At 42.1% G+C, this 27,778-nt stretch overlaps 1 protein-coding gene and 1 long non-coding RNA gene across 13 annotated transcripts in view; one reads left to right on the forward strand and one right to left on the reverse strand.

Annotated features, from left to right (window-relative positions):
* LOC138741349 (protein 4.1-like) overlaps positions 1-27,778 on the reverse strand; it is a 124,615-nt gene that overhangs the window by 91,548 nt on the left and 5,289 nt on the right. For 3 of the 12 annotated variants that reach the window (XM_069895273.1, XM_069895275.1, XM_069895271.1), the window contains exon 1: positions 23,500-23,618. The exons of 1 other annotated variant lie outside the window; for it this stretch is intronic. In XM_069895273.1, the coding sequence (XP_069751374.1) occupies positions 23,500-23,507 (8 nt within the window). In that variant the 5' untranslated portion in view covers positions 23,508-23,618. Of the gene's footprint in view, positions 1-15,196; positions 15,215-16,848; positions 16,929-17,239; positions 17,315-23,499; positions 23,630-27,778 lie in introns of those variants that run through there. 8 more of the 12 variants (XM_069895276.1, XM_069895264.1, XM_069895270.1 and 5 more) reach the window with 8 other exon arrangements.
* On the forward strand, positions 16,754-23,640 carry LOC138741350 (uncharacterized). The gene is made up of 2 exons (XR_011343464.1): positions 16,754-17,030; positions 22,224-23,640. It is a non-coding gene; the product is annotated as an uncharacterized lncRNA (long non-coding RNA).

Below are 27,778 nucleotides of genomic sequence, written 5' to 3' on the forward strand. Positions count from 1 at the left end.
TCTTTGGATCCTCAATTTGCCCCAATAGTTTGCCTTGGGTATTTTCCATTTGATAGAGCACATATTAATTGTCCCTTCCTTGGATTATTGTTGGGATTTATTTTATTTAATGCCTTATAGCATATGCGCTACAACAAGCGTGGAAGGAAACACATACACGCACAAGGAGTCAAAATCGAAGACTGTTTTATTCCACTGCCAGCTCTGCTTATATGGGCCCCTAGTGCTGACATCAGGCTCCTGTATCATTGGAGCGCTGACCTTGGGTAGGCCAGTGTTTCCGCCGAGTTCAGTCTTCCCACTGCGCAGAGGTCACCTGGGACAACAGCCGGTGTCACACCACCCCCCCCCCCCCCAGGTCCGCATGGTTGCTGCGTTTGGCCATTATGCGAACCAGTTTGTGTCTTCGTGCACAGGCCACTACATGACCCCACCCCCCAGACCAGCAACTGGGCCATTGTCCATAGCCTTTGGTGGCCTGCCCCTGCATTGCAGGGGGAAGAGTGTAGACCAGCTCACCAGATATGCTGATTTCAGGCAGTCAACGGTAAAAGGTTTCCTCCTTACCACCAATGTTGAGGATGAAGATGGAACCATGGTCTCTAATTACCTTGTAGGGCCCCGCATAGGGTCACTGTAATGGTGGACTGTGTGCGCCCCTCCTCACAAACGTGTATCAGCAAGTCCTTTGGTCATTCAGGATGCTATGCTTGGGTTGGCCATGTGGTCGGGGTTGCCATAGGACCATGGACCCCAGCTTCCACCACAGGCTCTTGAAGTTGCTGCAGGGTCTTCTGGGTGTTTATTGGGGGCCAGGAACTCCCCGAGGATGATTAAAGGCGTGCTGTAAACCATCTCTGCTGCCAAGGCATTGAAGTCCTCCTTGGACACGGTACAGATTCCCATCAGGACCCAAGGCAGTTTGTCCACCCAGTTGGGACCCTTGAGCTGGGCCATCAAGGCTGCCTTGAGGAGCCTGTTGGCCTGTGGGTGATATACCATGAAGCTGTATCCCTAGAAAGTTAGCCAGCACCGCCCAGAGGTGAATTATGCCCCCTGTCCAAAGTGAGGTGCTCCGGGACCCCGAATCAGGACACCCATGTATCAATGAGTGCCCTGGCACAGGTTTCTGTGGTGGTATTACCCAGTGGGACTGCCTCCAGCCACCTCATGGAGCAGTCCACCATGGTCAAGAGGTTTCTTGTCCCAAGGGAAACCGGTATCAGCCCCACTAAGTCAATGCGCACATGGTTGAACCTGCGCCATGCCAGCTCAAAAGTCTGTGTGGGCGCTCTGGTGTGAACCTGCACTTTGGAGGCCGACAGTTCATGAAGGTCTTGGCCGACCTGCTGACCTTTTTACGGAGACCATGCTTAACAAACCCGCTGGCCACTATTTTTACCCTGGAGTCTCCTTGCAGCTGGTATGATGGGGCATGGGCTGCCAGTAGAAATGTCACGGTAATGTCAGGTTGTCTGGGCCAACAGAGACATCCTCCAGCCCGAGACTGGACACAGCTGTCCTGTAAAAGGGAATCTCAGGGTCTTGTTGCTGTGCTTTGGTGAGAGCCACATAATTGACCCCTTGGGACAGGGCATGTATCAACTCAATCACAGGGCGTGACAGAGCATCAGCCACCATATTGTTTTTCCCTGTGATGTATTGAATGTTTGTGGTAAATTCAGTCACGTAGGACAAGTGACTCTGCTGTTGGGCCGACCATGGGTCCAATACCTTATGGAAAGCGAAAGTCAGTGGCTTGTGGTCAGTGAACACCCTGAATTGCTGGCCTTCCAAAAAGTAACAGAAATGTCTTACCACCAGGTACAGTGCTAACAGCTCCTGGTCAAAACCCCTGTATTTGAGTTCTGGGGTGAGAGGGGCAGAGGTGACTGCTGAAAAAGACCAGGGGTTGCCACTGGCCCTTGATGAGTCTAGCACACCCCCTTCCGCTGTGCTGGAGGTGTTGACGGTTAGAGAGGTAGGTGCCTCCGGATTAGAATGGACCAGGAGGGTGGCATTGGTTAGTGTGTCTTTGGCACTCTGGAATACCCTGGAGGATTCTTTGTCCCAAGCAATGTCTTTTGCCTCGAGTGATGCATGCCGCTACCAGTATAAACGTATGGTAAAAGTTTATCATACTGGCAAATTCCTGCAGTCCTTTCACTGTGCATGGTTTAACGATGTGCTGGACCGCCACAACCTTCTTGGGGAGGGGTGTGGCCCCGTGCCTGTTAATTCTGTACCCCAGAGAGTCGGTGGTGTCAACCGAACTGGTACTTAGCAGGGTCGATGGTCATCCCAAACTCGCTCAGCCAGGTGCACACCTGTCTCAGGTGGGCGGCGTGGTCTTTGCGGCTGTGGCTGGTAATGAGGGTATCGTCTAAATAGATTAAAGCAAACGGGAGGTCCCAGCCCCCTGCATCCATCAGCCACTGGAAAGTTTGAACGCATTCTTTAAACCAAAGGGCATGTGAAGAAATTCGAACAAACCAAAGGGGGTTATGATTGCACTCTTGAGGATATTCTGGGAGTGAACTGGGATTTAGTGGTAACCCCAGATGAGGTCCACCTTGGAGAACACCCGTGCAGGTTGACAGAAAAGTCTTGGATGTGAGGCATGGGATATTGGTTGGGCATGGTGGCCTCAATCAGGCGACAGTAGTCCCTGCATAGTTTCTAAGCCCCTGCTGATTTGGGCATCTTGTGAAGGTCCAGGGAGCGTCCGAGCAGCACACAATCCCAAGCTCCTCCGTAATTTTGAACTCCTCCTTCACCAGCAGAGTTTCTCGGGCAGGAGTCAGCTTGTCCTGGCATGGAGCGGGGGTCCCCCTTCCTTGGTCAGTATGTGGTTCCTTACCCCGTGCTTTGGCTTGACTGTGGAGCCACTATGGAGGGGAACTCCACCAGGATGCAAGCGAATACATTATCCAAGAGTGTGATAGAGTCTAGGTGGGGGCGGTGGGTAACTTGGCTTCCCCCAGAGGCAGAGTCTGAAAGGTTCTGGTGTGTATGATGCGTCATCCCTTGAAGTTAACCAGCAAGCAGTGAGTCAAAAGGAAGTCCGCCCTGAGGAGCAGTAGCTCCATTGACACAAGAGTCAAAGGTCCATGTAAATCAGTTGTTGCTGAAATGAAGGAGGATGGTGGGGGTCCCGAAAGTTTGAATGCAGAAGCTGTTGGCTGCCCTCAGTGTTGGCCTCTGCAGCTGTCAAGGCCTGTAAGGGGGGAGGGGGGGGGTAGGACACTTATCTTGGCACCTGTGTCAACCAGGAAATGCCTGCCTGACAGTGAGTCCCAGATGTGGAGAAGGCCATCACATGGGCCAACTACCACAGCCATCAATGACAGTTGGCCATGGAGTTTCCCAAAAAACCCACAAGGTGGGCAGCATCAACAGGCCTCCGCACCCCATCACTGGTGGTAGTAACATAGCTGTCCTGGGATTTTTCACTTGCCTCTCCACTGGCCTCGATCTCGCCGGGACTGTTTATGGGGCTTACTGATATGGTCTATGACAGTGCTAGCATCCTTCTTCGCTCTCCAGAGCACGTCCACCCAGATGGCAGCCCTCCGAGGGTTGCTGAAGTCTTTGTCTGTGAGCAGGAGCCTTATATCCTTAGGCAGCTGCTCCAGGAAGATCCACTCAAAGAGCAGGCAAGACCCTTGATTAACATGAGCATCTCGCTCATTAGGGCAGAAGGGGCCCTGTCCCCATGTCTGTCCAAATGCAGCAATCAGGTGCCGGGTGAGCCAGAAAGAGTGAGTTACTAGCTCTTTGAGGGCCAAGTATTTACCTTGCTCCGGAGGAAATCTACAACCCTTACCGCACTCACGACGTAGAAGTTGCAGTGTCGTTAGCAGTGATGTGGTGAAGCTGGAAATGGGCCTCAGTTTGCTCAAACCACATGTGCGGCTGCGACACCCAGAACATCGGGAGCCTGAGGGAGACTACATTGATGGTCGCTCTGCTTGATCCGCCATCTCCGGGTCCAACTGTCGGTTGGACTGGTCAGGGTCACCAATGTAGCTTGGTACCAAGAGTAGAAGGAAGACACACACACGAGGAGTTGAAATCGAAGACTGCTTTATTGCACTAGCAGCTCTGCTTATATGGGTCCATGGCGCTGACGTCAGCGTCCCTCGTCAATAGAGTGCCAACCTTGGATTGGCTGGCATTCCTGCCAAATTTCTGTCTTCCGGCCATGTGGAGGTCACCTGGGATGACAACCGGCGTCACCCCCAGGTCCACGTGGTCACCAGCCATTTTGCAGGCCAGTTTGCATCTCCGTGCACAGGCCGCTACAGTCTTCCACTGAAGATCAATTCAAAAATGTTATTTAAATTATCTATCACTCCTGTTTCCCATGAAAAATTCCCCAGTGTTATCCTCCACGTTAGCCACGGATGGAGCACTTTCTCATAGATCGTTTATGCCACTGGAATACATGTTTACTGATATTTGAGAAATATTTCTTTGAATGTTTGCCGCTGCTGATCTACCATCCCACTTTAATCTATTACCAGTTCATTTTACACAATTCTTGCTGTTAGATCATTACAATCAAGTTTAGGGCATTCATTACAGAAGCAAGCTTGTGGCTCTCAAAAATGTTTGAAATGCCATCATTTTGTGAATTAGGATTCTTAACATAATCCCCTCTTTGGATTAGAGATCACAAAACACCAATCTTAAAGTGAACAATTATAATTAATGTCAGTCAGCGGTGGCAGGAATTGAACTCCAACATTAAGAGTGAATTTTAATTGTGGGGTTAGCCTCTCTCTTTTGAGAGATGGCCATTTCCAGGAATTTTGTGGCAAAAATATTACTTGCCACATGCTTGAATATTGTCTAGACTTTCCACCTATAGGTAACATCGATGATGACATTCACCAGTTTAAAAAAAAAGGATAAAAAAGACATCAATATCTTCATTACATGCCTGAATGCATGCATGTCTGTGTGGATCTGTGTGCTGTTAATTAATCTGTGTAGAGACAGATCTGTGTAAAGAACATACTGCTTATACAGTATGTGCATCTCTGTAAGGAAATGCACAAAGTTGAACATTTCAAGCAGAGGTAATAGCGTGTAGAATTCACAACCAAACCAAAGGTGCTCGAGCTGATTTTAGACTTACTACCACTGCAAAACTTTTTATCTATTTTTTTTTTTTTTTGGAGTTAGATGACCCAAACTGGGGTAACAAGAAAATGTGCTTCACCAGCAAACTTACACCAAGTAAAAAGATTTAATTCTATCTGGTTCGTGCACATTCATGACTTATCTAATAGTGAAGGTACCCCTCCTGCAGTTGGACAGAAATGATAAGCAAATAGATTCAACTTTGAAGAAACCATGTTAACCAAATTGCCTCCTAAGTTAGTCGCATTTGGCTCCTCTGAAGCTTTTCTATTAGTGTATCTGCCCAAATATCATTTAAATGTTCTAACTGCACCTCTGGAAGTTTGTTCCACAGATTCACCACTGGTGTGAAAAATGCCCCCATTTCTGAACCATCCCTCTCGACTTAAATACATACCTTCTATTATTTTACATTTCCATGCTAGGGAGTAGACTGTCTACTCCATGTCTCTCATTTTTATAAACCTCCACGTTTCCCCTTGGTATCTGACACTCCAGAGAGAGAGAAATAACAAGTTTGTGTCACGTCTCCTTATTGCTCATATGCTCTAATCTCAGGTACCATCCAGGTAAATCTCTCCATCTTTAAACTAGGAAGGTCTACAGATACCGTGATTGTAGTTTAATACTCAAAAGTGCTGGAGAAACTCAGCAGGTCAAGCAGCGTCCATAGAACCAGAATTTATTGTCATGAACAAGTCATGAAATTTGGTGTGAAACATTGATTATATATCTTTGCTTCCACGTTGAATGGTGTAATGACAACAACCTTGCTCTCAACATCAGCAAAACCAAGGAAATGATTGGAGTGCAAGCATTCATATTATAACCATCTTACAACATTACTATATATAAATAAAAATAATGCACAAAAAGTAAGGCAGGGTCTTTGGTTCAATGATTATTCAGGAATCTGATGGCAGCAGGGCAGAAGCTGTCCTTGTGCCATTGAGTATTTGTCTTTAGGCTCCTGTACCTTTTCCTCAACAGTAGCAAAGTGAAGAGGGCATGGCCTGGCTGGTGGGGGTCTCGGAGGATAGAGGCTGCTTTTTTAAGACATCGCCTCATGTAGATGTCCTCAATGGAGTGAAGTCTAGTGTCTGTGATGTTGTAGGCCAAGTTAACCACCCTCAAGTTTATTCTTGTCCTGAGAGTTGACACCTCCATTCCAGGCGGTGATGCAACCAGCCAGAATGCTCTCCAAGGTACACCTGTAGAAGATTACAAGGGTCTTCTGTGACATACTGAATATCCTCAGACACCTCCAGGACAGATCCACAGAGATGTTGGCATCCAGGAATTTGAAGTTCTTGACCCTCTCCACTACTCAGCCATCGTTGAGGACTAGGTTGTGTTCCCCTAACTTCCTGCTGTTGTCCACAATCATCTCCTTGGTTTTGCTGATGTTGAGAGCAAGGTTGTTGTCATTACACCATTCAACATGGAAGCAAAGATATATAATCAATGTTTCAGACCTGATACAAGCAAAAAGTAGGCATATACCTGAATAAAAAGGGAAGAAAGCGAGCACAGGCCAATAAGTAATTTCAGATTTCTTGTCAGAGTACATACATGAAATGACAAATCCTGAGATTCTTTTTCCTGCAGGTGAGGCAGAATTACCACTAATTGGTTGTGCAAAAAAACTGTACACAGCATAACCATGCAAAAAAAAACCTGTAATCAGATAACAAATGTAAACAAACTGACTGCGCAATATAGAGAGAATAAAGAAGCAATTCAAAAAAGTACACAAGAATCCTTAAATAAGTCTCTGATTGAGTTTGTCGTTGAGGAGTCTGATGGTGGAGGGGGAGCAGCTGTTCCTGAACCTGGTGGTGCGAGTCTTGGACCACCTCGACCTCTTTCCTCATGGCAGCAGCGAGAACAGAGTGCGTTCTGGGATGTGTGGGTTATTGATTATTGCTGCTGCTCTCCGATGGCAGCGTTCCCTGTAGATATATTCAATAGCAGGGAGAGTTTTTTCTGTGATATCCTGGGCTGTGCCCACTACCTTTTGGAGGACTTTACACTCAGGAGTATTGGTCTCCCCAGCTTTCCGAATGGATAGAGAAAGGAGTAGTGAGCTAGAGGAAGAGACAGAGACCTAACAGAAATCAGAGGTCGAAGTTAATGCCATCTGGTTGGAGAGTGCCCAGATGAATTATTCAATGTGGTTGTTCCTCCAGTTTGTGGATTGCCTCACTTTTGCAGTGCACGAGGCCATGGACAGACATGCTGGTGTGGGAATGGGACATGGAATTGAAATTATTGGCTACTAGGAGGCTCCTTTTGCCTGTGGGAGTTTTCACATTTTAAATGGAATACTACCTTCGATGTTAGAACATCGTATTATGCACATCACATTGAGATATGCAATTGTTTTTGGGAGTTGGAGATAGAGATCGAAAAAGGGGAGTATTGCCAGAAATTAATTGAGTGAACTTTAGGTTGGGGAGACAAACTTTCTACAGACATTTTTTTTTTTTTTTTTTTTTTACAAATCTACCAACTCCCACAGTTACCTCAACAACACATCTTCACACCCTGTATGGATTCTATTCCTTTGTGTCAATTATTTAGTTTCTGGTCTTCCATCCCGGATCAACCAACATACTCTCCTTCAAAAACGTGCCATCCCCTCTAGTGCCATCAACTCAGCCCTTACCTGCATCTCCTCTATTTCCCATACATCTGTCCTGGCTCCCTCTACCCCTAGATGCAACAAGGATGGGATTCTCCTTGTCCTCACCTATCATCACAATTTCTGCCACCCGCAACAAGATCACACCACCAGACAAATCTTCCCCTCTCTATCTTCAGCAGGGACCACTCCCTTCATGCCTCCCTTACCCACTCATCCCCTCCCACCAATCACCCTCTTGGTACTTACCCAGGATTGCAGAAAATGCTACCCTTGTGCCCACATCTCTTGCATCATCGCCATTTTGGGCCCCAAACAGTTCTTCTAAGTGAAGCAACACTTCACTTGTGAATCTGCAGGGGCCATCCATTACATCTGGTGGCCTTCTCTACAGAGAGACTAGACACAGACTAGGAGATTGTTTTCTTGAAAATCTTCACTCTGTCCGTTGCATGACGAGCTTTTATTTAAAAAAAAAAATCTGATGTACATCTACAAGTAAATTACCTAATTTTTAAAAATACAATACCAATTATTATTCATTCTTATTATTTTCATAGAGATTGGGACAGGGAGATTTTTCCATCAAAAACAGATTGACCCAAAATACCAATGATATTTGTGACCATTTGCCCTTTGTTCAATTTCAGTAAAATCAAAAGATGTTCCAGTGGCACTACACACAAGTGACTCTCAAGCTGAGAATACAAACATCATTCTTAAAAAGAAATACACAAGCTGGAAATCAGAAATAAACATAGGAACCATTCAACAAGTCAACTGGCATCTGTGATACAGAAACAACATTTCAGATCAATGACACTGCAATAGGAAAGGTGAGAAAACCACATTTGAATTTACAGAGACTAGTTAAACCTTTAGAAAACTATTTAGGGCAGCACGGCCAGCGTAGTGGTCAGTGCAAGGCAGTTGCAGCGGCAGCAGTCTGGAGCGGAGTTCGAATCCCACACTGTGCAATCATGAAGGTGGCTCCTAAGCTATACTTTGTGAGGTGTTTGAGAAGATATTGTAGTCAACGAAGACTTTCAAACTTTTACAGGTATACTGTTGAGGGTATTTTGGCTGGTTGCCAAGAAAAAAAAAACTCCAGAATATTGTTGACTTGGTCTGCGACATCACAGGCAGCAGATTTCACTCCACTGAGAACATCTACAAGAGGTGATGCCTTAAGAAAGCAGCCTCTAACCTTAAGGACCCCCACCACCCAGGCCATGTCTTCTTCACTCTGCTGCCATCAGGAAAAGGTACAGGAGCCTGAAGACAAGGACTCAGCAGCACAAGGACAGCTTTATCCCTGCTGCTAGATTCCTGAATGATCAACGATGCAAAGACACGGCCTCACTTTGACTTTTCGTGCACTATTTTTATTTATTTTTGAAGAATGGTTATACAAATGTTTTCACTGTGATGCTACTGTAAAACAACAAATGACAATAAACTCTGATCTTTATTCTGAAGGAGTTTGTACCTTTTCCCCGTGTCTGCATGCATTTCCTCTGCGTACTCTGGTTTCCTCCCACTCTTCAAAACTGTCCAGTAGTTGTAGGTCAATGGGTGTAATTGAGCAGCATGGGCTCATGGGCTGGAAGGGCCTGTTTCCGTGCTGTATGTCTAAATTTTAAAAATCTATGTATTGTCTGGATTCTCTTGTATTCTTTTACAGTCATTCAAATTGTTCCTTCCACTAATACCTGGGCTCTGCAACTTAAAACATATTTTCTTTCTCATTTTACCAGACCCAACTACCACTATTACGGAAAATTTAACTCTTTTTCTCTCTGCCAGAGTTTCTCTAATCTTCTCCAGCATTTTTCCTTTTTATTACACCAACATATTGTTTTATACAATGTTGTACTGGGGCTAAATCTTTTAAGTTTTGAGTTTGTAGACTAAAGATTTTGACAAATTGCATAATGTTATTTAGCACTTGACCCTTTGGAGTGATTTCCTTAATAGGAGCCAGTATGAAGGGCTCTTCTGATCGTTATTATATTAGAGGAAGAATTGCAAAAACATGGGGCCTGTGCTCCTCCAATCACATATGGGCTCACCAGGTACGAGGGGGAAGCCAGGCTCATGCATCTAGACAGCCTGGGAGACAGAACGCCATCCACCCTCATGGATGAAACGCTCACACTGGCAGAAGGCCACAGATTATGCCTTGTGTTCGAGCAGGCTTTTTTAGAACAGCTACCTGACAACATCCAGCTGCTGCTGGCCGATGCAGATTTCAGCGACCCCAGAAAGGTCGCTGCCAAAGCAGACTACTTTGGCGGACCAAGTCTACCATCAGCCAGTTGACCCGTTCACAAACCAAACACCCACTACTCCATGACCAACAACGTCCCCACAGGGCACACAAGAGAACGAATGCCAAATGGGGTTTCTACCATCAGAGGTGGTGGGAAGGGGGGCGGGTGATGCCTGTAAATGTCGGCAGCCTTGTACATTTCTAGGAAACGCCTGGGCCAGCTGCCACTGATGGCTTCGGCAGCTGGCCACATAGACAGCTTTCTCCACATAACAGACAAGTCCTCAGGCTGCAGGTTTCTGGTCAACAAAGGCACAGAAATCAGCTTCATCCCATTAACAGTGCTCGAGACCCCGACAGCTTTGGAATCCTGTACATTTGACTACAGACTGAGGTGCACAGTTCACTTCTGCCCTATGATCAGAGTTGGCCCATGTACTTGGCACTAAACTGCACCACACAACAGCCTACCATCCATAATCAAATGGCCTGGTTGAATGCTTTCACAGGTACCTCAAATCAGCTCTTATGGCCCAGTTGACCAGCCCCAACTAGGAAGACAAACTACCCTGGGTCATCCTCAGGATCTGCACAACTCTGAACGAGAACCTCAAGATATCATCAGCTGAGATGGTGTACGGTTCTCTTTCTACCCCCAGGCAAATTCCTGCCAGCAACAAGTGACTGGGAGCCAGAAGGCACCATGGTGCTCAAACAGCTGCACAACAAGTTAGACAACCTCGCATCATACCCTCCATGGTCAGAGCCACTCCTCTGTACCCAACGACTTACAACATTGAGTTTGTGCTCATCCGCAGGGGTTCCCACCTCTCACCCTTACAACAATCTTAAGAGGGACCTTGCAAGTAAACCGCAACAATGGCTCTACATTCATTTTGAACATAGGAGGTAGAGAAGAACTTTTCACCATTGACTGTTTGAAACCAGCCCACCTGGATTTAAGCCGACTGGTTTCACCGCTGCCGGCCAAGTGCAAGGTGGACCACCCAAATTAAAAGCTCCACAAAGTACAGACACTGATGCTGGTTTGGGGTGAGGGGGGCTGGTTGTGTGGTGGTGCACATAATTGATGGTCAGGCGAACTGGCTCCACGTGTCAAAAGGGAGTGGAGCAGCCGCATCAAACACGGCGTCACACGTTAGTCTCTCCACCAGCGGAGGCACCGAGCCCGCATGCACACAGGCCATGCGGTGGCATCACACAGATGCAGTTTCTGGCGTAGGGGGCAGGACCTTCCAGTGGCCTTAAAACACAGCGCGTTAAAGAAAAATAAACTGAGTGAAGACAAGCCCACTGACTGCTGGTCTTGTTTGTTCGCTCTGCTAGCACTTCGCTACAACATAGATGGAAAAATGCTTTTTTCTCATAGTTATACTGAAGTGCCATCCAATGATTGTTGGAAGAAATAACCCATCACACACACACACACACACACACACACACACACACACACACATGCAGATATAATCCAGAGATGGCAGACAGACTTCAGCATATCTGCTTAATCTTTATTATATCAGAGATTAATTGCAAAAGACAAAAAAAGTTGCTAGTTATGAATGCAGTCCAGTTTTGTATCAAAATAATCCTCACATCTAATTAAGTTGAATGACTATATTTATAGCATGCATTATACACTTGTAACTACTTGAGTAAACTGACAAGTATCCATTAGTGTTTTAACAGCAGAAAAATTTATTGATATCTTCATAAAGCAAATTTCTTAATGAAGGGCACTTAAAATGACTTGAAAATTAGCAATCTACAGTTTATGATAGTTTTAGAACTTTACATCATCTTTCAAAAACTAAATCATGCAGTGGAAGGTAAACTACTGCAACATCAAAATCACTCGTAGACTGCCCTTACTCTCTGAAGAAACCCCCAAAACTTCATGCTGGAATGCACATCATATTATCAAGTATTTTAATAAGCATGTACATTGTACTGGAAAAGCCAGCCACACTCTTCTCACATTGGGAAGGCTTGAGTGCAAAACTGTGCACTAATAAGCTTAGGCCTTTTCTTTCCCACTGCCATCAGGCGACTGAAGGAGCCCAACAGCGCTCTCGTGCTGTCCTTGCTTTGTACTATTTATTTTCCCCCTTGCACTGCAACTCTATACAGCTGTATGTTACATGTTGACTTGTTAGACAGCTCATTGAAAAACCTTTGTACCTGGTACAATATGACAAATACACTTCAATACTATTTAGGCAATTTCAAAGTGGAACTTTCTCAATCAATCCAATGACTTAATTATTTGTGAGTTTTTAAAAAAAAAGTAATAATTATTAACAAAAAATCCATGCTGTACACAGCACTGATATTTAAAAGGTTGTTGCTAACCATGTCAGGATATCAGTGGAACAAATGACCAAGGTCAAGTGTTAAGACAATGACAGAGGAAATTCCAAGCAGAGAAATTAATCCACTGTATACTACTACACATCTCAATAGGAACTATAAATACTGGCATTATCTGGAGGTTTGGAGTGTTTATACCCAAGAATAGTATTGGAATAGTGATTCACTGAACAAAAATTCAAGTATTAAAAAAATTCTATTTATGAGACAAATAGTTCTGCAGATCATTTTGTGAACAAATTAGTCTGTAGATTGGCTGTTGCAGTAGCGAGGAAGTGTATTGTAATTACATGGAAAGACCAGATAGAACTTAATTTACAGAGATGGCATTCAGAATCAAGATCTTGTATTCCTTTAGAAAAAAAATAACATACAACTAGAGAGATTAAATACTCCAATTTTAGGAAAGTTTGGAGCCCTTGTATGGATTTGGACCTAGTGTAGCAGGGTTTCTGCATCACATGGTTTGGTTATTGTTGTTTTTCATTATTTCTCCTCTTCTCATTTTCTTTCTTATTAGAGTTTAGTGTGGTTATAGATAAGGATTGGTATGTTGGGAGAGGAGCAATGATAGTATAAGGGGATGGGGTAGATTAGAGGGGTTTTTATATAAACCATGTTTGTTTTGAAGGTATATTTTTGTATTAATTGTATGGTGTGTGATCATGGTTGTTTAAATTTTAACTAAAATATTCAAAAAAAACAAGTTAGTCTGAAGCTTTTTTTCTGTAATATCATACAGAAGTCTTGGTAATAATCTGGTATTTGATTCCACTTCAAATAAGGAAACAGTCTTTCCACATTTATGATTGCAAATCTTGTTTTGTGGACTTCTATTAAGGCAACCTCACACCAGAAATTGACATTGGAAAATGTGTGGCAATGCAATGGTACCTTAATTTTGTTGCATCAATGTCACTAGGGTTCCCTGACTTCAATTATTACTCAAGTCTTTTAGAATTCATCATAATCATGTTTCAGTTTGGTATCCTGGAACTCCAAATACCAGATCTTCTATTGATAGAGTAATTAATAGCAACTCTAATACAGAAACTTCTAAAATACCTCTCACCAAACCTTTTTAAATCCAAAATTTTTTTAAAAATGCATCCTTTCTGTTAATCTGTTCACTTTCCTTTTTGCCTCCAATACCAATGCTTATTGTATTTGGTTTTTACTTTTAACAGTATAGACAATGGACTTATTCCCCTCTTACACTAATTTACTAAAATTAGGCAACTAATGACTTGGAGAAAGCAATACAAGTCAAAGGAGAAGTTATTGAGGGTGTGGACAAGTTCTGACAACCAGAGCAGGGTGATGATGGTGGAGGGGACCAGTTGGGTCTGTTGTTGAGGAAGAAATGAAGGACTTTGAGGCCTTCAGTATGGGGTATGAAGGGGTATAAGTGATTGGTTATCCATGGTGAAGTTCAGGCAGATGAGTTCAGGGAATTGAAAGTGGTTGTCGTGATGGAACACATGAAGTATTGTGGATGTAGGTGGGGAGGGACCAGACCAGGGAAGGACAAAACCAAGTTGAGGTAAGCAGATACCAGTTTGTTGGGGCAGAAGCATGCAGAAACAATGGGTCCCCCTTCAACAAGACCCCATCAAAATTCATCAAACCATTGTCTCAGAAACTCTGGACTTAATCACTTCTGGTAATCTCCCTTCCATGGCCTCCAACCTTATTGTTTCCCAATTCTGCAATGCCCTGTTCTACCTCCTACCCAAGATCCACAAACCCAATTGTCCCATTCTTTTCCCACCCCATTCCCATGCCAATATATCTATGGGCTCATGCACTGCCAGAGATCACATGCAAATTGGAGGAACAACACCTCAACCTATCTGGGCACCCTCCAATCAGATGGCATTAACATAGACTTCTCCAGTTTCCATTAGCCACCCCCCTCCCTCCCCATCCCAATTTTTCCTTTGCTCTAGCTGTCTCTTTCCCACTGTCTCCCTACCTCTAGCTCTGCATTAATAGTGTCACCCATTCCCCCAATCAATTTTCACCTGTCCCTTTATCCATAGATCAACTTTTGTCTGTTGGCCTGTGCTCTCTCCAACCCCACCTTTTATTCTCTTCCTCCCCAGCCTTTTTATTCAGGCATCTGTCTGCTTCCTCCTCATACCTTAAAGAAGGGTTCAGTCCCCAAACATTGGCTATTTATCTTTACCTCATTTTGTGCTGCAAGACCTCCAGAGTTCCTCTAGCATTTCTGTATCTTTAAGTCCTTCAGTATCTGACATTTTTTACCAATTCAGATCATCCACCCAGCTACACCTCTCACAATCCCATAAACCTCCATCAAGATGTCCTTCAGCCTCCAATCACTTCAGACAAAACCCACACGTATCTAGTCTCACCTTAATAGTTCATACCTTCCAATCCAGGCAGCATTCCACTAAAAACACAATGCTAGAAAAACTTAACAAGTCAAACAGCATACTTTATATTGCAAAAACCTCCCAACCCTCCACATCCCTATTGTATGGGGGAATGGAAGGAAACCAAAACAACACCCAACAATGTCAGTGCAGCCCAAAGTTTTGTACAACTGCACATAACCTCCCCACTCTCATACTCAATCAATGAAGACAATATGTCATAAGCCTTCTTTACCCTATCCACCTGCACAGACAACATCATCTTTTCCTTTCGTTCCTCTCCCCCCACCCCCATCTCCTGTCAAATCTTTCAACCAATTACTTTGTAAAAACCACAATCTCCACCTGGTTTTTCATCTGTCAGCTGAATGGAAATATGTTCTTCTTAATTATTAAGCAAACCCCCTCAGTTTTATACAGTTGGTGAAAAAATAAACCAAAAAAGTTTCCACACACATTGCGTTGCACAATGGAGATATTAGCCAGAGATAAAATGTTGAACTCTTCCACATCAAAGAATAAAACCCAAGTTTTGATACTGACTACATTCATAGTGAGAGCAGTTCAAGGTGATGAATTGAAAGAAAAGGAATACAAAAAAACCCCCACAAATATTGAAACATGCAATTACAAACAAACCTCACAGCAAAAGTACATTTTTGCATTTATGTGCAAAGTGTAAGGAGAGGATCACAGATACAGCAGAGTACATCCTACTTTTATAAACATGCCTACACTAATTCATTCCTTACTACATGGTACTTTAGAGACTACTGAGATACAAAGTTATTAAATGCAAAAATAGAGAAACTGGATTTTCCAGCAATATATTGCACGGTTAAAAAGACAGTTCGAGTTTGCACACAAATTCATCATCATCATGTTCAGAAAATCTTCCACCAATGTGAAAGTGAATAATTTTTTTTAAACCATTAGAAAAGCTTCCTTGCTGCTTTAAAGAGTAGCAACCAAATATAACTTGATTACTGCAGCTCGAAATAGATTCACTCTACTGCTTCCAGTAGACAAACCTGCTCTAATGTAAATGAAATAAAAACACAATATGCTGGAAACACTCAACAAATCATCTATGACCAGTTGCCATTTTGGGTTAATAACCTTTCATCAGAAGTATGATTCTATTTTATCTTTCTTTTATCCAAATTATCAGCCTTTTTTCTTTACTTTTAAATTAATATGATGAAATTCAACCAATAGAGGTAAAATAGTAAATTGATGAATAGAATAAATTTAAGTGTTTCTTCATAATTCAATGTTTTACAAGAAAATGCAAGTCCAATTGGCAAGTTTTCCAAAAGTTGATCCATTCACACGGTCCTGAGCCAGAGAAAATGGTCCACACGAGGTTTCAAAGTGGGGATGTGGACAACTTCGCTGGCGAGGACTCAGTCGGTGTCCGAAATCATAAATCGGTTCAGGGGGTTGTGGTTCACAGTTGCCCAGTTATTTATACTGACATTTTTTTTTAAACCTAGTCGGAAACTAAATCCCGAGATTTGAATGGCAGTCGATGGAACTGCTATTTCAACAGTACACAGGGGACAGCACAATTTGTTTCTTACAATAAATGCACATCCTTGAAGTCAAAGATACTTCATTGGAACTAGGAAACAGATTCAAAACCTTAAAACATCAAAAACTATACATTTCAACTGAATTAGGCTTCGCTGTAGTGCTTTCTGAAGTGGACCTTTCTAACACTGACAGATTTTGGAAACTACGATTCAAATCATGTAACATCAGCAGTTCAAGACTAATAAAACACGCAAGAATTAAACCACCCCACCCCCAACCTCCTTTCCAGACAACAGGAGGCTGGCAACAAAAGGAAAGGAAACAAAGGGACCCCCCCCCCCCCCCTTTAATTGACCAGCCCATTTACAACGAAGCTCCGACCCTTCACAGTCGCGAACAATAGACAAACATTAAAAATAGTAAGTTCACAGAAGAAAAAAAAGAGGAAGAGCGATACCCACAGCTAAAGTTCATTGTCTACGCGAGGATACTGCAATGGTTCACAACAAATAAGCTGCTCCACAGTCAAAAAGGTAACAGATGGAACAGCAAGAGAGCTACGCGCTGCCGTCTTTCTTTCTGCATTAACGTTGACAGAAACTACGTGGAAGTTCATTGAAAAACGATGACCACCAGAAACAAGGTAGGAATACAGGTGCAAAAGAAACAATGCCTCCAGACCCGAAATTTAAAGCTAACATTGTTTGAAAAGGAATCCCAAAAATATTCCATCTCGTCACTGGAGAACTTGTTCAAAGGATGCTTCACTGAAGGATAATTAATACCTCGGTGCAAAAATGGCGTCTGTTTAAAAACATCCTAAGTCACAAAATTAATAAGGAAAACACTCACAAATGCACAGCTGAAGTCAGGGCAGCTCACCTTGATTTGCAGGGAACAAGGAGCAAGAGAAGAATACACTCCCCCCCCCCCCCCCCCTCACCCACCCAATTCTTAAAAAGACACCTCACTCATTCAATACTGTATATTGTTGGAAAGCTCCAAACTCAGAGCAAGTATCAGTTTCTGTTGTGGGTGGATCGGCGCATGGAAAATAAGTAGCGAGCCACTCAAACGCACCAATCACAAGAACCTGACTCACCTTGCGTCCAATCGCTGAGTGAAAGACAGAACGCCACGGAGCGTGCCAAAGCAACAGTACTAGCCCCGAGCATCCTGGATCGGGGCATGTCAACAACTCGCAAACCGAGAGGAGAGAAATCGACCAGTGTGTGTCCCCCCACCCCCGCCCCAGCCCCGATCCCAGCCCCAGCCCCAGTCCCGGCCCCGGCCCCGGCCCCGGCCCCAGCCCCAATCCCAGCCCAGCCCCAACCCCAGCCCCAGCCCCAACCCCAGCCCCAATCCCAGCCCCAACCCCAACCCCAACCCAGCCCCAACCCAGCCCCAACCCCAGCCCCAGCCCCAACCCCAACCCCAGCCCCAGCCCCAGCCCCAACCCCGGCCCCAGCCCCAGCCCCAATCCCAGCCCCAGCCCCAGCCCCAACCCCAACCCCAACCCAGCCCCAACCCCAGCCCCAGCCCCAACCCCAGCCCCAACCCCGGCCCCAGCCCCAGCCCCAATCCCAGCCCCAGCCCCAACCCCAACCCCAACCCAGCCCCAACCCCAGCCCCAGCCCCAACCCCAGCCCCAACCCCAGCCCCAACCCCGGCCCCAGCCCCAACCCCAACCCCAACCCAGCCCCAACCCCAGCCCCAGCCCCAACCCCAGCCCCAGCCCCAGCCCCAACCCCAGCCCCAGCCCCAGCCCCAGCCCCAGGTGACAGTGCTCGGGCTCCGCTTGCCAGGATCAGACCAAAAAACCCCGATGACCTCCAGGACTTGAGTGCCTGCCGAAACATTGGCGTTTACTGCAATACTATTTCACACCCCCCCCCCACTATTATTCTCCGATCCATAAAGGCGACAACCGCTATTCAGATCAATTCAAGATAAATATGCCAATTCTTCAACCTTGGACAGGAAAATTAAATGAACTGCAAGAGGGTTCATTCATTTCTCCCAACAGTATTTTTTTGGGAAGCACTGAGATGATGAGACACCATTCCTTGCGCCTTTAATCTTGTTCACCGCCTCGCCACATGCAAAAGGAGAGATGATTGAAATTAGAGCGAGGTGCTTTTAAACTGTGTTGCTGCGACTGAGCTCCTTCTCAGCCAAAGACCATTTATTCAATTGTAATTTGAGGTATGTTGACCAATAAAGCCAAAAGCATAGCTGTCTTGAAATGCATCAAGGCCAAAAAAAAAACCCTAGAGCATCTGCTTTTAGAAAACCAAGTAGTTACCATAGTAATAAGGACGGAACAGTGCAAAGATGGCGATTTCTTCAACCTTTACAAATGATGCACAGATTGAATTCCTCGTAACACGATGACAAATCTGTTAACACGTTTTAATTGATATAGGTGTGCAAAGACTCTACCGTTACAATGATCCTTTGTTTGATACAGTCAGACGATTTCAGCCAGGGAAATAATGGGGATGCTCCAATTGCTTTTATAAGCCTTCAACGTGGGATCAGGCAAGTTAAACCAAGGGGTATTTTTACAACTGCAACATCTCTGGCAGTTAACTATTTAATCGCTACAAAAGACACAACCGACACGTTTGGAGTTATTAAGAGAGGCAAAGAAATAGAAAGATTAGAGAAACGATGAAAATCTTAACATTTTATAGAACAATTTAAATGTTTGGACTTTTACAATGTCATTGATATTTTCTACAGGCGAGTGACATTTTTTAAAATGCTGAACATTGAATTAAATTTCTGAATTTTTAAAGGGGGAAATTCCCATGGGTTTCAAGACTGATGGATTTTAATGTTTTAATCCTACTAATAAATCACATCATAGAAATAAAGTGGTTGTGCTGGTGAGAGCACAGCAGGGATTCACCAGATGTTGCCTGGATTGGAGTTTAGTCATGGTGATCGATTAGATAGGCTGGTCTTATTTTCCCTGGTGCAAAGGAATGTGGACAGAGGGAGAGGCGAGTTGATGAAGATATACAAAATAAGGGATAATGGGATGGATGAGGTAGACAGAATCCTTTCCTGCCATGGCAGGGGCAGTGAGACAGTGGCAGTAGTGAGGTGATCTTTGTACTTGATGCATAGCTGTATTTTCCAGAGGAATTGTTGGAAGTTCCTCTCCCAACTCAAGCTCGTCCCTCAGGTTTTAAAACCGCCGAGTGCAAGGATTCTGTATTGAATCTGGTCATCAAATACTTCCTTTGAGGAAACACCCACTGTGAATTTTTATTTATCATAAAAATAATATAGCCATCATTTCTACACATTGTGGTTATCCATTATGGACTTGTTTTACAAGCTAACACTGAAAATATCAATTTTTGGTTCAGTTTAGAGTCAACATCAAAAGTACAGATGGCAACTTTCATGAACACACAGCTATCTTCATTTCCTTGTGTGACTCAAAGAATGTGCTTATCAACTCAAATAATCTATTAGCATGCTGTTTATTGCAAACAAGACTTGCATCATGGTTTCCTTTTCATCCCTGTGACTAGTGTTCCCAGCTCTGGATGGAGAAAACAATTGTTTGAATATGGAAATAAACACAGATACCCATAACCTCTGACTAAAATCAAGGATTATCCGTTATATCTTTTGTGACAACATAAACCAATTCTCCCACATCTTCCATGTTGAGCCTTTTGGTAATGCTACCTTGGCCAAACTGGAACTCACACTTTGTTTTCATGCTAAACAACCACAACCATTAACTGACACAAGCAATTCTTTAACCTTCCTAAGAAAAACCTGGTAATACTCAATACTTGAGAACACATCAGAGAAGAGATGGATATCTGGAAAAGAATAACCTAACTCACCACTGCACCTAAATCGATCATCAGCCTTGATTCCTTAGAGATGGATTTCTGATGGCATCACAACCAATGGAACTGCTGTTCTTAACATCAAACTATGACTGTTTTCCCAGTCATGCAGATAAACAATTACTGTCTCCTCATGCAAGTATTTTTTAAACTCCAGCTCTCCAATACTCCCAGGAAGAATTCAATTAAAAAAATATTCATTTCCCTTGCACAAGTACTTCCTGTATTTTGATTCCTTTAGCACTTTTAGTCTTATCAATGTTTCTGTTCCTTCTGAATTACACATCAATGTGGTCGTTCTCCTGTCTGAAAGTAGGCCTTGGCTTCAGCTCGAAATTATAAGTGAGAGTCACATAATTAAGTTGATTCATAATAACTGTCTAGGAATCCAATAAACAAGAAGCAGGACATTTAAAATAAGTATTTCCTTCAACACAAGCACTTAAATACATACAAATTAAATAAATTAGGATTTTGCATAGACCACGCAGCCCTCAATCCTGCTCTGTTATTTAGTAAGATCACGCAACCTAAACTTCTCGTTCCGATCTGCCGGTAGTAACCTTTCACCCCACCTTGCTTCTCAGGGATCTATCTATCCTACCTTAAAAATATTCAAAGGTTCTAATACCACAACCTTATGAGGAAGAATTTGAAAGACGGGCAGAGTATATTTTTAACCTTTCTTTGTCCTAAATTCACTACCCTTAATTTTTAGATTTTCCTGTGAGCAAGCACCCTCTCTACATCCACCTGATTAGGACCTTGTATGGTTCAATCGAGTTCCCCTCACTCTTCTCATTTCCTCTCAACATGGGTAGCAGCTATTCAGCCCACTGAGCCCATTCCAGCTTGCAAAGCCAGCTATTTCCCCAATGATTTTGCCGCACATATGCTCATTAATACCACAAATTACTCTTGTCACTCATCTACTCTACTGATACTCTAATTTACCTACCAACCAGTAAGCTTTTTAGTTATGGGAAATGTGTAAATGCAAAACTTTTTATTTAACATTGAACCAGAGAAATAATTTGCAAAGCTATTATGGTTGCAACCAAATGAACTATTTCTAACTGCTTCATTGATAGATTTTCTCCAGAATTGTAAGCCTTCATTAGTACAAAGCTAAAGAACTTTGTTACTTAGTAACTTTATAAAAAGTTCTCTACAATTCCAAATTTTGAAATTGGCGACTGCACGGTTGTGATAAAAGATAACAATTTATCTAGTTGTCATAATCTTATCGCCCTGTATTTTTGCTATTCTCAATCCTTTGACGAACAAAAAGGAGAACATATCACTGCTACATGTATAACATTTTCCAGCTGTAATGACAAGAGGCAGTAAAAGCCAAAGAATATTTTGGATCTCAAAAATGCAGCATGTAATGGATGTATACATTTCTTGGGTAAATTGATCTCAAAATATTGAACTTTAAAAATAGGTTTTGGCCAGTATAGCCCCACAGCTCCAGTAATCCCCAGTTCTGCATTTTTGGAATTTATCCATTCTCTGTGACCACTTGGGTTATCGCTCCTTCCACATCCAAAAGACCTACTGATTGATAAGTTCATTTCCAACTGTAAATTGCTCCCCCTCCCCCCCCCCAGTGAACTGGTGAATAGTAGAATCTGGAGTGGAGGGGTTTAGGGGAGGCAATTGTTGGCATTATAGGTAGCAGAAAATTGATTAGTATCAATGTGTATTTGAGTCAAGTTCTGTTATGACTCCAAGCAATCACATTAATTCAGACCCTTCAAAAAGTAAGATTTGTTTTCAAAATTTTAGGTTTTAAATAGGTAGAAGCTCATGCAAGATGTGAAAAGGGTTCTGATTATATTTAATATGCAGGGAACTGTCTTTCGAAGTAAGTTTTCATCCTTTGTAAATCAAGTTAAAATTTACATGTATGACACACCCTATCCAAGACTATATTTACTGTTCCACTCCAACAGGAAATTCCACAGGACAAAGAAGAATATGAAGAGATCAACAATTCGAGAGCCACTTGCAGAAGGAAGGGGGTGGTACATAGTGACTGTGCAGCATAAGGGAGAAGAAAGAATGAAAAAACAAATGTAAAGATGTTACAGGAAAATAATTGTCCCTCTCCACTCCCCAAGTTCTGGATGAAATAGTTGGTAGCCTTCCATTGTACCCTGTTCACAGCCCACATACAATTTTATCACTACTAAATACTTCTAACCCCCCTCTATTTCTACACATATTGTTTCAAAGTATGAAGGCTTAAAGCAGGAAGCTGATGCAGAGTTAAAACATTTCCTTTGTACAACTTCCCAGGCAGGAAAACATTCAGCCATTTGGCTCTACTCTCAAATTGGATGTAGTCATTTATAAGATTAACACAAGTTACTTTATTCCGCAAATGTTGGAATGAAAATGAATTATTCTCTGCAGGGTGTTAATAGAAAAATGTTAATGTCATAGAGGATCAATAAAGATAACTCCACCCTATTTAGCACTATTTTAAAATCATACGATTTCTATCCAAATGATTTTAAGATACAAGATGCCTTTATTGTCATGTAATAATACAGAAGACGCCTGCCTACAGTTCCATGACTTAGTAGTTAATCAAATCAGGTGAGGAGGTGGAAATAGTAAAAGATCAAATAAGTCATTGCACAAATCTCGTTGGCAGATACATACAGTACTTTAGCAATAAAACATGCAATTCGCAGGAAGTAGAATTTTCACATGAATGGGTAATAAATTTTCCATTCACTGATAACAACTGCTCAGTTTGTTGCTGCAATGGGAACAGAAGATCATTGCAGGAGAGCACTTAGGTCTTCAGTAAGTAGAGGTATACAGACCATCAGCGTCCAAATCATTGGGAGCCTCAAATGATTCGAGTACTGAACTCAAAATGCATTGAGGTATAAATATTTATTTAAATATTGAGGTATAAATAATTATTTCACAATAACAAAAAGATAACGAATAATGCAGAGTATGAAAACACAACTCATTAAAAATTCTACAGCATAATCACTTAGATCATAGAAAAATGTGCTACATAAAATCTAAATCCCTTTTCTCTTATGCCGAATTCTGTTATGACATAGAAAATTGTTACTGAGAAAACAAGATTTATGTTAGTACATTTGATTTATTCAAAACATCTTTATTAAAAAACCTGAAAGCCCTCCCCCCCAAAAAATGTTAAACCAGGACAGTATTATACTTATCAGGTTACATTATTAGTACCTCATCATGGAAATCAACTGTGACTTCACTTCTTAGTTCATAAGAAGGGTTATGGTCAGTGGGACTCGTCAGAATAATCATTCTGCAGAGACTAGAAGGGCAGAAAGGCCTATTTTCTGTGCTGTAATGTTCTATGGCTCAGGTATCTAAAAAGAATAAAGTAGCTTAGTGGCCTGCTTCAAACAGTTTCCATACAACGCAACATTCACCATAAATTAAAGTAGCTCTACAGTCAATTTTTGTTGCCTACTTTTAAATCAAGAACCATCCACCAATCAAATGGAAGGAAATAACAATACTCTAGTAAATGGGGGAGAGCAAACCTCCAGAATAAATAGCAACAAAACGCCTGCAGTCATTTAAAAACTATGAACTCACTATTGCATTTTATCCGATCAATTGGATGCCAGGAAGAAAGTGTTGGACTCAAAATGCTAATGCACAATTCGCAAATAGCAGAGAAATGGATGTTAGCCTTGGAGAATGCAACAGAACTGGAAAACTATAGTACCTCACCTGTCTGTGTGACAATAATTCTCTACCTCCCAATAAGATATTCCTTACAATACAAATTTATTCTGCCCATCTTGACATACAAATTCTGCACTTTATATAAATTGTTTTCTTTACCAAGTTGCTATAACATGCAATTACTAATCAATAATCAAATTAAACCATGCATATGTACCCTACACCTTATAGCGAAATTAAACCATGCATATGTACCCTACACCTTATAGCGAAATTAAACCATGCATATGTACCCGACACCTTATAGCGAAAATAAACCATGCATATGTACCCTACACCTTATAGCGAAATTAAACCATGCATATGTACCCTACACCTTATAGCGAAATTAAACCATGCATATGTACCCTACACCTTATAGCGAAATTAAACCATGCATATGTACCCTACACCTTATAGCGAAATTAAACCATGCATATGTACCCTACACCTTATAGCGAAATTAAACCATGCATATGTACCCTACACCTTAAAGCGAAATTAATCCATGCATATGTACCCTACACCTTATAGCGAAATTAAACCATGCATATGTACCCTACACCTTATAGCAAAATTAAACCATGCATATGTACCCTACATTTTATAGCGAAATTAAACCATGCATATGTACCCGACACCTTATAGCAAAATTAAACCATGCATATGTACCCTACATTTTATAGCGAAATTAAACCATGCATATGTACCCGACACCTTATAGTGAAATTAAACCATGCATATGTACCCGACACCTTATAGTGAAATTAAAACATGCATATGTACCCTACACCTTATAGCGAAATTAAACCATGCATATGTACCCTACACTTTATAGCGAAATTAAACCATGCATATGTACCCAACACCTTATAGCGAAATTAAACCATGCATATGTACCCGACACCTTATAGCGAAATTAAACCATGCATATGTACCCGACACCTTATAGCGAAATTAAACCATGCATATGTACCCTACACCTTATAGCGAAATTAAACCATGCATATGTAACCGACACCTTATAGCGAACTTAAACCATGCATATGTACCCTACACTTTATAGCGAAATTAAACCATGCATATGTACCCTACACCTTATAGCGAAATTAAACCATGCATATGTACCCTACACCTTATAGCGAAATTAAACCATGCATATGTACCCTACACCTTATAGCAAAATTAAACCATGCATATGTACCCTACACCTTATAGCAAAATTAAACCATGCATATGTACCCGACACCTTATAGCAAAATTAAACCATGCATATGTACCCTACACCTTATAGCGAAATTAAACCATGCATATGTACCCGACACCTTATAGCAAAATTAAACCATGCATATGTACCCTACACTTTATAGCAAAATTAAACCATGCATATGTACCCTACACCTTATAGCGAAATTAAACCATGCATATGTACCCTACACCTTATAGCGAAATTAAACCATGCATATGTACCCTACACCTTATAGCGAAATTAAACCATGCATATGTACCCGACACCTTATAGCGAAATTAAACCATGCATATGTACCCGACACTTTATAGCGAAATTAAACCATGCATATGTACCCTGCACCTTATAGCGAAATTAAACCATGCATATGTACCCTGCACCTTATAGCGAAATTAAACCATGCATATGTACCCTACACCTTATAGCGAAATTAAACCATGCATATGTACCCTACACCTTATAGCGAAATTAAACCATGCACATGTACCCGACACCTTATAGCAAAATTAAACCATGCATATGTACCCGACACCTTATAGCGAAATTAAACCATGCATATGTACCCTACACCTTATAGCGAAATTAAACCATGCATATGTTCCCGACACCTTATAGCGAAATTAAACCATGCATATGTACCCTACACCTTATAGTGAAATTAAACCATGCATATGTACCCTACACCTTATAGCGAAATTAAACCATGCATATGTACCCTACACCTTATAGCGAAATTAAACCATGCATATGTACCCTACACCTTATAGCAAAATTAAACCATGCATATGTACCCGACACCTTATAGCGAAATTAAACCATGCGTATGTACCCTACACCTTATAGCGAAATTAAATGGACATTGAAATCGAACATATTTTGTAAAATATCGCTGACTCATCAATAAGTTCAATTATTCAACTTAATCAACTCAGATCTCGTAATTGTATTAACTCAACGCATTAATCAAGATGGAAACAATCTAGATGAGTAAACAAGAGTATAATATTACTTCAACACATTACAAACCAAAAACAAAATCAGTAACCTGTATGGAATCATAGTAATTCTGAAGCATGAAAGCAGACCTTAGTAGTGTGTGCAGATGCAAAACAATCTGACTGCTATTCTTAAATTTCATGTTAATCTGAATAATGCTTCAGAAATGTATTGCCCAAATGGAACCACATTGTTGTAAATGGACATTAGCTGGCCTTAAAGTGTGACTTTAATTGATAATTTGCACATATTGAAAATGTGCAAAAATTTGCTAGATCCCCAAACAAGCCTGGATTCTACGGGGGGAAATCGACTCTAGTTTTATCTTTGGATTTATAAATGTTAATCGACTACCTTAAGTTTTTTGCTGAATCACAACTAAATCCCTAATTCAAAATACAACAGAGAAAGTCATTAAAAAAAATAATGGCTAAAAATGTTTGCAATAAATACTACTGAAAAGTGTTTCAAAATACACTTTTTCCCAAATGTTTAAATAAACATGTTCTGTATTAATATAAAGCTTGAACAACATGAAATTAGGATTATAAATGTAAAATATGGAACTAAAAGTAATTTTGTTAGAATAGCTGTTACCTAGAAATCATGAAATTAATTGGCATAATGTTCATTCTGATTTAAGATATTAAAAAGAAATATGGTATTGGAGAAGGTCCAGAGGAGGTATGTGAGAATGATCACAGGGATGAGAGAGTTAATGGATAAGGATCATTTGATGGTCTACATCTGTACTGGCTGGAATTTCGAAGTATGAAGGGGAATTTCAATGAAACATACCAAACATTGAAAGGGCTGGAGAGAATGGATACAAAGATGTAAGTGAATCCAGGATCAGAGGGCACAATTTCATAATAAAACAACTTCCGTTTAGAACAGAGATGAGGAGAAATTTCTTCAGCCATTGCCACAGACAGCCGTGGAGGCTAAGTCATTTAAGAGGATGCTGATAGCTTCTTGGTTATCAAGGCTGTGAAAAGTTCTGGGGAGAAGGCAGGAAAATTGGGTTGAATGGAAAAACACATCAGCCACGATTTGAACTGGCAGAGCGGACTCAACTGGCCGAATGGGCTACCGCTCCTATCTCTTATGGCACACCTGTCAAACTCAGGCCCACGGGCCAAATTTGGCCCGTGATATAATTATATTTGGCCCGCAAGATCATATCAAATATGTATTAGAGCAGGCCTGCTGGCCGCCGCGCCAGTATAGCGCATGCACAGCTAATACTACAAATCCCAGAATGTTTTGCAACTGCATTGGCGCCGGCCCGTCAGCCCGCTAATCGCCCCCACCTCCTCTCTTTACTTTCATTAGCGTCTGCGACCTGTCGCCTAACTCACACATGTAATAAACCCCTTACGAAAAATAGCCAAACGAAAGACCGAAAACAGGACCTTTCAAGACAGGTGGGAGGCAGACTATATGTTCATCATTTTAAAAGACAAACCTGTTTGTCATTGAAGCAAGTTGTTATTTTTTTTGACTTGTTGGCTTGTGAAAAAA

The sequence above is a fragment of the Narcine bancroftii genome, chromosome 8, assembly GCF_036971445.1.
Source record: "Narcine bancroftii isolate sNarBan1 chromosome 8, sNarBan1.hap1, whole genome shotgun sequence".
NCBI lineage: Eukaryota > Metazoa > Chordata > Chondrichthyes > Torpediniformes > Narcinidae > Narcine > Narcine bancroftii.